An 11,184-nucleotide genomic window follows, 5' to 3' on the forward strand; every position below is an offset into this window, starting at 1 on the left:
TTGTGCTTTTTTTCCTCCCTCTTCTAGTGTCAGTCCTTTTGGGCTGCTTACCTCCTGCAGACTTGGGAAATCAGGAGAGGGAGGGCTGAGCTCATCACTCAGGGGCAGGAAGGTGCTGGGGGTCTCACCAGGGTGCCAGGTGGGGCCAGCACATTGCTGGATCTGGCCAGGATCACACAGTGGTGGTGACAATCTAGCTGGGACAGACTGTCCCCAGGGCACACAGGCTGCTCAAGTGGGTCAAACCTGAGGTCTTGGTGCTGTGAAATGCTAGATCTACCCAAAACTTTGGGAAAAAGAGAGCTTCTCTCCACTTGGAACAGGAAAGACAATGTCTTAGGCAGGGGATCTTGTCCATTCTTGCCACAAGACAGCGCTGGCAGCAGAACACAGAAGTCCTGACTTCTGGTCTCCCCTGTGCCTTACCCACACTGCTCTGTCCCCATCTCTGTCCCCTCCAGGAAGGCTCACCTGATCCTGAGGAGGCTGGAGAAGGTCAGCAGCCACTGCTCGACGCTGTTGCGCAGTGCCTACATCCAGAGCCGCACCGAGACCATGCCCTACCTGTTCTGCCGCAGCGAGGAGGTCCGGCCGCCCGGCATGGTCTGGTACAGCATCCTAAAGGACACCAAAGTCACCTGCGAGGAGAAGATGGTCTCCATGCTGCGCAACACCTACGGGGAGTCCAAGGGGCGGTGAGGGAAGGAGCGGGCCTGGAGCTGTGGGAGGCAAAGGGACTCCGAGGAGTCGAGGACTCGTGATGTGCTGAGTGGCTGGTGGGGTTTGGGTGATGTTCAGAGGGGGTGGAAGGGGACAGCGAGGCCAAACAGGACTTTCTCACACAGATGGCAGAGAAACAAGAAATGAGCAAGTTGGACTTTAATTTCTTTTCCTTTTTTTTTTTTTTTTAATTTTTCAAGAGTGAAAAAAAGAAAAAAAAAAAAAAAAAAGAAATCACCTAATTTGACTCAGCATAAAAGCCTCTCCTTTTTAATCTTTTCTTACTGAATTTCCTGGACTACACGCTCCAAAACCCTGGGAGAAGGAGATACCCACTGGAGGCCAGGCAGAGGGGAGCTGCTGGGCGCAGGGTGATCCCCTCCCTGCCAGCGGGGCGAGGGGCCCCGGTGCCGTGGTGGCCGAGGAGGAGGTGGCGCGGGTGGCCGGTGACACCGCGCTGCCAGCGAGGGTCCCGGGGCAGGGAGGCAGGGCAGGTGCCCGGGATGCTGCAGGCAAGCTGGGCTTTTGTACCGCTGCGAGGGGCCGGGGCGGCTCCGTGCGCAGCCTTCGTTCGCAAGGCTCCCGGCAGCTTGTTCTGTGCATTAAAGATTCGGATTAATCCACGGTCGCTGGCTCCCTGGTGTTCCTTCCTGGCGCCGTCCCACCTCTGCTTGGGCATCCGTGGGGATTCACTGCTGGGTGTGATGCTCCTGGGATGAGGCTGAGATGAGGGAGCCCGAGATGGATGCATAGAAAGGAGGGAAAAGTGCAGCCTTTCGCACAGGGTCCTTCCCTCCTCAACACCCAGCGTAGCCACCGGTCCCAGTGGGAGCTGGAAGCGTGTGGGAAAGCCCAAGAAGAAAGCCAGGGGCTAAAAAGACATGGAGAATCTGGTTTCTTTTACTGTCAGATGTGGGTTAGGCTGGCCCGGGCTCCCTGTGGGTAATGGATTTCTCAGCCTGGTAGCCAAACCAAAAAGTGCAAGAGGGTGAGAGAAGAAAAAATACAAAAATCAGATCATCTCAAAGCTATTGTTTTTTGTTTAGTTTCTTTTTCCTTTCTAAAGCAGAACAACAAACCTGGAGAGGGAAGAGAGAAGAGTGTGGGTTGAATGAATCGGTTTAGTCAGCCCAAAGCAAATAGTTTTGTTTAGTTTTTTTCAGGTTAGTTAACCCTTTAACATCAAATCAAACAAACAGGAGGTAAGTTTCAAAGCAAATATGCTTTAAAGCCAAACAACAGTGCAGAATTTGATGTGGAGAAGGTTCACCCAGAGACCTTTTTCTTCCTGAGCTAAACCTATTTGCCTGATTTGCACCCACTCAAATAATTCTGATTGTTCCTTCCGAATTGCTCTTTATTTTCTCCTTTTTAGTTATGTCTCTTCATTTGAGCCACATTCATGTGTTTTGGGAAGGACTCCAGCACCTGCTCAAAGTCCTGCTGAAGTTCACAGAGAACTTTGCTGTGACACTGCAGCCTGTAAGACAAGCCCCAAAGCACTGCAGGTTGCCTGANCGTGACAAGAGCAAAGCTCTGCCATCCAGCCTGGCTTCTCAGGGAGCTTGCACAGAACCAGAGGCACTGGCATGGCAGGAGGCAACAAGGATTCTTTTTTCTTTTTTTCTTTTTTTGCCAAGGGAGGCCATCTCATAACAGGATTTTAATTGACAGACTGTTCTCCTTCCCTGGGGGACATGCATTTTTGTACCTTGAAATGTTTATCAGATGAGCCTCGGCTTCACAGTAAATGTTCTCTCATAAAACGGAGCGACAAGAGGGGAGTCGATTGCCTCTGTGTAATAAATACATCACACTGAGGTCCTCGTGAGCCCAGTTTCCATGAAAGCCACAGGTTACTGCAAACAGCTGCTGGCAAGAAGACACACTGACAGCCAGATGTCCCAACCAGACCGTTTACATTAAGGAGACATTAAAAACTTAGCTCATAGGTGGCCCTAAACCAGGACTTTCCTTGGTCAGCAGCACCTCAACACCTGGCTTGCCTCATCCTGCTCATCTCCTCTAGCAGCAACAGCCCCTCTCCTGCTCCCCCCATTCCTCTCACAGACTGAGTGAATGTCACACAGTTAATTTGTTCCAACAAGACAGAAGAATCTGTCTAAATCAGTGAACTTTAATGCTACTGTGCATCTAGAGCTCTGGATCAGTGCAGCCAGCATGCTTCCTAACACAGCCATGGGGAGATTTCACTGCTGTTTTCTCTTACTGTGTTTTCAGGATGATTCTTATGACCAGTGCAAGTAGGGTATAGCTTTTAGGAGGAGGCAGAATAAATAATTAAAATATTTTTTCCGTGCCCCTGTTTGTGGCTACCAGTAAGACTGGGGTCAGTACATGGCATCAGCTCAGGGCTCACAACCTGTCCCCTGCTCCAGCCAGTCACCCAGGCAGGCAGCTGGGCTGGCCAAGGGACATGAAATGCATCTCCAGAGCAGCTGACTTTTGGTACAAGGGGGAATGCAATGTTCTGATGGGAGCCTGTGATAAGAGGCCATCAAGTCCTGGACTCACTGTCCTTGCACATGAGGGTCTGAAAGACCCAGGTCAGTTCTCAGTAGAGTGGAAAATCTGAATTTATGACAAAACCATCACATACAGGAACACAGCAGCCAGACAGGCACCCTCTCCCTGCAGAGACAGGAGTCTAATCCTTCCTTCCAGCCCAGGTATCATTTTTTAATGGCTCCTTCATGCTGCTTTGCCTGCTTTTAGTACCTCCCTCCGAGCTAAGGCAGGCTTGGCTGGCTCTGGATATATTTTCATCCCATACCAGCCCTCAAGGTGAGTGTTGTCTGTCCCCTGTGCAGCTGGAGGGGACACACATCCCAGCAGAAGCACCCCTGGCACTGGGCAGAACAGGAAGCTCCTACTCTTGGTCAAATCCTTGCTGGGGCTGGCAGCAGGGACCTCAGTGCCCTGTCCCCTGTGCAGTGGAGCACTGGTTCATGCAGGAGCCCTTGGAAGCAGACACCCATCCCCTCCCTTTTCCTCTCCCCCCACACCACGAGGCACCACAGAGGGAAGTGGCTGCTTAGAGCTGTCACTATTTTTAAATCTCCCTCTTCATCACTTGTGACTGTGCTGTGACCTCCTAAATCCACCACCTAAGCACAGTCCAGAATCAGCCCCTGGCTCCTGTGGTGGGCATGTGGTGGGAGACAGGGCACTGCTGACCCACACCAGCATGGGAACATCCCCCTCTGGGCTGTGGGGTGAGGGGGAATGGGGTCACTCCATCGCTTTGGGGACTGAGAGCTTGGGGTCCGGCCACAGGCAGCCAGGAGAGTGACTCCCCTCTCACTCCCCTGCTGTCCCCTCCCAATTCCTGCCCTTTAATAAGGCAATAAATTGCCATTTCTGGCAGGGATGAGGTTGGTCAGCATTTAGGAAGATTTCATTTCCAGTATTTGAAAAGGTGGTCGTTCTGACCCGACAGCCCTCCTTAGGGAGCACTTGGGTAATACCCAGGGCTTGATTTATGGTGTTAAATTGGCAGTCCAAGAACTGCTCCTGTAATTTATTACCCAGTCTTCACCAGAAAGCCTCTCTCTCTTTCTCACCCCTCCCCTTACCCGCTCTGTCTCTCTTCCTCCTTATTTTTTTTAAGAGGGAACAGCTGACAGCCGAAAGCTAAATCTAACATTTACACATGACTTCATTACCCCGCTAAAATAAATGACTCAAAGCGGTGAAACCCATCAAAACTGGAGCTTTGGCACTGGACATCAAAAGCGAGGGGCCTGATTCCCTCTCCCCCGTCACCCTGTCTCCTCTGTGACCACAATTCAGTGTGTTTTCAGTATCTCACAGGGCCAACCCATCGTGTGCCACATCCCACCCTTAAACACAGGTTTTTTCCTGGGATTGGCTGCACAGAGTGAGCTGTGGATGCAGCAGGTGTGTGGAGACAGCTCCAGGAGGATCACAGCCTCTGGCACAGCAGGCATCAGCAGGATGGCGGGGATTGACCCCTGAATTTCTTGCCATCCTTGAAGTTCTCCTCACATACAGGAATATTTGCCTGGATGAATGGTCTGAGTATGTATCAGGAAGCAAGCGCAACATGGTGAGTTCTAGCAATATCCAGGGGATCATTAAAGTGTAGTGGAGCAAGTAATGAAAATGGGAAGGTAGAGAAGGCCAAGGGAAACGGAGGCTAAGGCAGGTTGTGAGGGAGAAAAGTGAGAGGTGGGTGAGGAAAGCCATGGAGGGTAGGATAGGGGAAGTGGTGAGAAGGCAATAGAGGAAGGGCAGAGCAGACAGACACTGGCCAGCTGAGACATCCACTCCTTGTGCTGCCGTTGATAACCCACCACAGGGGATTGCCTCAAGGGCTGGTCATGGCCACTCCTCATTGCTCCCCTCTTGCTGTGGTCTTGTGGTGAGCTGGAATAGTGACTAGTTAGGGGGGAAAATCCAAGGGTTGCTTGTTTGGCCTTTGAATAAACAACTTCCCCATGCTGGCACAGCGTTCAGGTCCATGGACACCAGCACTAAAGGGCTGGGGAGGGACCAGTACCCTGTTCTGGCAGTAGAGCTGCTTTATGATAAATCAGGGTGATCGTGGAGTTGTGGCCTTAGAGAAATGAGAGTTCTTCTCTGTGAGGGTGCTCTGGCTGAGTGATCTCTTCCTGAGCATGGTCAGCTGATATAAAAGTCCATCCCATGAGGTGATGTGGGTCCTGTGCTTGCTCCCTGAAAGGGAAAACCAGTACAGATGTTAAGAAACAATCTCCAAGATTGTGCTCTTGCTCCATGAGGATGGGGAGCACTGGAAGGATCATCAGCTCCTGACTCTAGGAACAGAGTCAGAAGAAATTCACCCAGACAGGTTGTTCCCAGCAGGAAATGTCACAGGTGATGGCTTTTGGTCCCTTCCAGCTGCATGACTGTGATTTGTTGAAGTTTGGCACCTATAGAGACAATCGATACAGAGTTGGGTTTCCTGCTGAGCTGAGCTTGACCCAATCAGTCTTCACCAAAAGCACCTAATGCCATCATGAATTTGTAACTCCAAGAAGCACACATTCAGCAGCACAGGACTGTTCCTGGCAGTGTGTCTGGTCTTGGGGTGTGGTGGGAGCACCAGATGCTGTAGAAGGTCAGGTAATGTGAGTAGAGGTGTGTCAGAGCTGGGCACAGCCCATGATGTCACTGTTAGATGTGTGTGGAGCTAAAGAGGCTCAAATTGCCCAGCCTGGCTTGTGTCTTTGTGGATGAAATCCATAAATGGATAGCATGGAGTGTAGTCCAAGAAGAGCCAACTTCCTTTGTTCCTTTGCCCTCAAAGCTGACCCAGAGCACATCACCCTGGGGAGGAGTGGGACAGTTTTCCATGTGCAGCCCTGGAGGAGCAGTGGTTTCCTACAGCCTTTCATCCAACATTCTCACTCCAGAGGGAGAGGTCTGAGCTGGCTGGGGGTGTCAGGACACCCTCTCACCTCCTGCTGCTGTCTCTGCCCTCTGCTCTGGCGCTGAGGTGACCCTGACCAGCCCTTCCCTGGTGTCCCATCCCCGGACATCAGGCTCCCAACACTCCCCCCAGGCTGGGAGCTCACAGCCTGAGCTGCAACACCACTCAGCTTTCATAATCAAATAATCCCCATGTTTATGCCTTGCTGACTGACAGTGCTGCCCCTGACATATCATTATCGGGAATTTACATTCCTGCAGGAACTGTGAAATCCCCGACTCCTGAATCCAGAGCTTTCCTGTGGCACCAGAGGGAGAGGAAATAATCAGTGATCTTGAAACTTTCAGACCACTGAAGTAAACCCTCTTCCCTCCCTTTGTTTGATTTAGCACTTTGCAGACTCCCACAAGGGGATTCTTGGTTTCTTATGGGTTTATTTTGTTTTGTCTTAATGTGTTGTGCTTTTTTTCCTCCCTCTTCTAGTGTCAGTCCTTTTGGGCTGCTTACCTCCTGCAGACTTGGGAAATCAGGAGAGGGAGGGCTGAGCTCATCACTCAGGGGCAGGAAGGTGCTGGGGGTCTCACCAGGGTGCCAGGTGGGGCCAGCACATTGCTGGATCTGGCCAGGATCACACAGTGGTGGTGACAATCTAGCTGGGACAGACTGTCCCCAGGGCACACAGGCTGCTCAAGTGGGTCAAACCTGAGGTCTTGGTGCTGTGAAATGCTAGATCTACCCAAAACTTTGGGAAAAAGAGAGCTTCTCTCCACTTGGAACAGGAAAGACAATGTCTTAGGCAGGGGATCTTGTCCATTCTTGCCACAAGACAGCGCTGGCAGCAGAACACAGAAGTCCTGACTTCTGGTCTCCCCTGTGCCTTACCCACACTGCTCTGTCCCCATCTCTGTCCCCTCCAGGAAGGCTCACCTGATCCTGAGGAGGCTGGAGAAGGTCAGCAGCCACTGCTCGACGCTGTTGCGCAGTGCCTACATCCAGAGCCGCACCGAGACCATGCCCTACCTGTTCTGCCGCAGCGAGGAGGTCCGGCCGCCCGGCATGGTCTGGTACAGCATCCTAAAGGACACCAAAGTCACCTGCGAGGAGAAGATGGTCTCCATGCTGCGCAACACCTACGGGGAGTCCAAGGGGCGGTGAGGGAAGGAGCGGGCCTGGAGCTGTGGGAGGCAAAGGGACTCCGAGGAGTCGAGGACTCGTGATGTGCTGAGTGGCTGGTGGGGTTTGGGTGATGTTCAGAGGGGGTGGAAGGGGACAGCGAGGCCAAACAGGACTTTCTCACACAGATGGCAGAGAAACAAGAAATGAGCAAGTTGGACTTTAATTTCTTTTCCTTTTTTTTTTTTTTTTTAATTTTTCAAGAGTGAAAAAAAGAAAAAAAAAAAAAAAAAAGAAATCACCTAATTTGACTCAGCATAAAAGCCTCTCCTTTTTAATCTTTTCTTACTGAATTTCCTGGACTACACGCTCCAAAACCCTGGGAGAAGGAGATACCCACTGGAGGCCAGGCAGAGGGGAGCTGCTGGGCGCAGGGTGATCCCCTCCCTGCCAGCGGGGCGAGGGGCCCCGGTGCCGTGGTGGCCGAGGAGGAGGTGGCGCGGGTGGCCGGTGACACCGCGCTGCCAGCGAGGGTCCCGGGGCAGGGAGGCAGGGCAGGTGCCCGGGATGCTGCAGGCAAGCTGGGCTTTTGTACCGCTGCGAGGGGCCGGGGCGGCTCCGTGCGCAGCCTTCGTTCGCAAGGCTCCCGGCAGCTTGTTCTGTGCATTAAAGATTCGGATTAATCCACGGTCGCTGGCTCCCTGGTGTTCCTTCCTGGCGCCGTCCCACCTCTGCTTGGGCATCCGTGGGGATTCACTGCTGGGTGTGATGCTCCTGGGATGAGGCTGAGATGAGGGAGCCCGAGATGGATGCATAGAAAGGAGGGAAAAGTGCAGCCTTTCGCACAGGGTCCTTCCCTCCTCAACACCCAGCGTAGCCACCGGTCCCAGTGGGAGCTGGAAGCGTGTGGGAAAGCCCAAGAAGAAAGCCAGGGGCTAAAAAGACATGGAGAATCTGGTTTCTTTTACTGTCAGATGTGGGTTAGGCTGGCCCGGGCTCCCTGTGGGTAATGGATTTCTCAGCCTGGTAGCCAAACCAAAAAGTGCAAGAGGGTGAGAGAAGAAAAAATACAAAAATCAGATCATCTCAAAGCTATTGTTTTTTGTTTAGTTTCTTTTTCCTTTCTAAAGCAGAACAACAAACCTGGAGAGGGAAGAGAGAAGAGTGTGGGTTGAATGAATCGGTTTAGTCAGCCCAAAGCAAATAGTTTTGTTTAGTTTTTTTCAGGTTAGTTAACCCTTTAACATCAAATCAAACAAACAGGAGGTAAGTTTCAAAGCAAATATGCTTTAAAGCCAAACAACAGTGCAGAATTTGATGTGGAGAAGGTTCACCCAGAGACCTTTTTCTTCCTGAGCTAAACCTATTTGCCTGATTTGCACCCACTCAAATAATTCTGATTGTTCCTTCCGAATTGCTCTTTATTTTCTCCTTTTTAGTTATGTCTCTTCATTTGAGCCACATTCATGTGTTTTGGGAAGGACTCCAGCACCTGCTCAAAGTCCTGCTGAAGTTCACAGAGAACTTTGCTGTGACACTGCAGCCTGTAAGACAAGCCCCAAAGCACTGCAGGTTGCCTGAGGTCTTAATTTTTAAGCTCAATCCCTTTTTCTGATGGAAAGAGAGAGGATGACACTGAGCTCCAGGAGCATTTGGACAGAGCTGCCAGGGATGCCCAGGGTGGGATGTTGGGGTGTCTGGGCAGGGCCAGGGGCTGGGTTCTGGTCTTTTTTTGTCCCTTCCAGCTCAGGAATTCCATGACTGTGTGTGACTCTGTGATCATCCCCTCCTGGCATCCACAGGCAGTGTAGGACAGGTCCCCCTGGGCACTGGGCAGGACACAGCACCGGCCGAGGCTGCCGGGAGCAGCAGCAGCCGCAGGGAGCTTGGCTGCTCCATCCTGTCCCTGCTGCTCACCGGGTGCAGCTCCAGGTGCTTTGAAGCTGTCTTGTTTTCTCAAGGCTCTGGCCCACAGCTGTACTTTATAAACACAGGGTTTTATTTTGTTTTTGTTTGCTTGGCTCGGGGATGATTCATTTCTCCTGGAAGCCCCGTGCAGCACACGGCGATGGGGAGCAGCTCTGCGGTCTCGCTGCAGGCAGGAGCCAGCCTTGGCCAACCTGAGGGACAAATTGCCTGTGTTTTCTGTAAGTGACTGGACTGGAGGTGTGACAGGGATAACGCTGCCCCTGGGACTCCTCTCCATTGTGAGTGTGGTGCTAGGTGTTAGGAACAGGAGATGCCAGCCAAAACACAAGGCAGCTGGCTGGCTGGCTGCCCCTCAGCGTGTTTTTCTCCACTCTGACACTGCGAGCTCCCCCACAGTGGTGTTTTTTGCACCTGGGATGCTCGCAGAGCTCTGGGGAAAGGACAGAGCTGCAGCATGGGGATGTTTTGTTGCAGATGGTGATGGAAAGGACACCTTCAGCTCTGGTAGGCCTGACTGGGAACACAGCAGGAGCAGCACAGGGACAGGCTGGTTGTCCTCTGGATCCACACTGCAGCTGTGTCCATTGCAGAGGCTTAGTTTGCTTATTTTGGAAGGCTGCTGAGGAGCTTTGCTTTGCATCCATGGTGAGACTGGCTGCTTGTATGGGTACATGTACAGAGTGAGATGTGTGTGAGCCTGTGTTAATATGTACAGAGCAGGTGGAAGAGTCTAGACTCTGGGCTGCAGAGTTTGATGGCCATTAACCTGTTGTGAAGCACACCTAGCTCCAAAATCAAAGCCAGGAGAGCCTCTGGCCAGTGATGCTACCCGGCAGAGAGCACCCAAGCCAAACAAAACGGAGGAATTCGTCAAGGTTACGCATCCTCCGGCACACAGCTGAAAGGAAGGGTCTGTATTTTCTCCCTGGAAACTTTGGAGAATGTAACCCTCTGACTTTCAAGATAAACAGTTGTAGTCATAGCCCAGCAATGCTGGCAGATGGACCTGTGCCCTACAGTGTACACACACACACACAGACCCCTGCCACTCCTCTGACTCCCTCAGGGAAAAGGGGTCCCAGCTCCAAAGCAAATTGCTGCTGCCCCAGGAGCTGGTTCCTTTTGCCAATACCCTGACTTTGCTGTGCCTGGGCTTTGGCAGACCAGGGGTGATCCTGGCCTGGGTGGGAGAGCACCAAAGGGTGGATGAAACATGAAAAGCAAGTGGGGAGAGGGGCAAAAAGATGCCAACCTCCATGTTTAGTAAACTACCCACATCCATTTGAAAAACTGAAATTATTTCCCTAATGACATTGCAGGGAAGGGTAACTTCAGTGGCTCCTGGATGGAGTGAGCAGCTTTAGGATGAGTTAAGGTCAGGAGAAACCTTCTCTATGTGTCTTTGTAGTGAGTGTATGTGCAGGTAACAGCATTGATAGAGCAGCCATGGGTGTGTCCTGCACAACTTGGCCCTACTTCCCCCATCCAGGCACCCCAGCACCCCAGAAACCCCAGCTCAGCATGAGGAGAAGCTTTCCCTGCAGAGAAACCTTTAACAAGCATTCCCTGCCACTTCCAGCATCCTATGAGAGTCCCATGGGGCACACGCCCTTCCTGAGGGCTCCCCAGATCTGCCACTTGTCTGGCAGCTCAGAGCTGGTGACAGCTGCAGGTCCTGTCCCAGGGCTGTGTGGGGCTGTTCCCTCCGGAGGGGCCTGAACAATCCCCATTGTCCCCACGGCCATTGTTCCCCAGCCTGGTCCCGGCCGGGCTGCAGCTGGCACAGCACACAGAGGAGCTGATTGTTTGGGTTTTTGTGCTGCTGATGACACACCACTTTGGGACAGCTTCTTCCCAAGGCAGAGGCCTCTGGAGTCAAGTGCTGCATTTGCTCCTTTGTTTGTTTAATTTCTGCTTTCTTTTCTTTCCTTTTCTTTCTTTCCTTTTCTTTCCTTTTCTTTCCTTTTCTTTCCTTTTCTTTCCTT

General features: G+C 52.0%; 1 protein-coding gene across 1 annotated transcript in view; it reads left to right on the forward strand.

The window, feature by feature from the left end:
- The window catches only part of ASTN2 (astrotactin 2), a 252,911-nt gene extending 251,563 nt beyond the window's left edge, over nt 1-1,348 (forward strand). The window contains exon 23 of the mRNA XM_015644984.3: nt 462-1,348. Within this exon, the coding sequence (XP_015500470.1) occupies nt 462-699 (238 nt within the window). The 3' untranslated portion in view covers nt 700-1,348. The remainder of the gene's footprint in view (nt 1-461) is intronic.
- Nucleotides 1,349-11,184: the final 9,836 nt, after the last annotated feature.

This window comes from Parus major, chromosome 17 (genome assembly GCF_001522545.3).
Source record: "Parus major isolate Abel chromosome 17, Parus_major1.1, whole genome shotgun sequence".
Classification (NCBI taxonomy): domain Eukaryota; kingdom Metazoa; phylum Chordata; class Aves; order Passeriformes; family Paridae; genus Parus; species Parus major.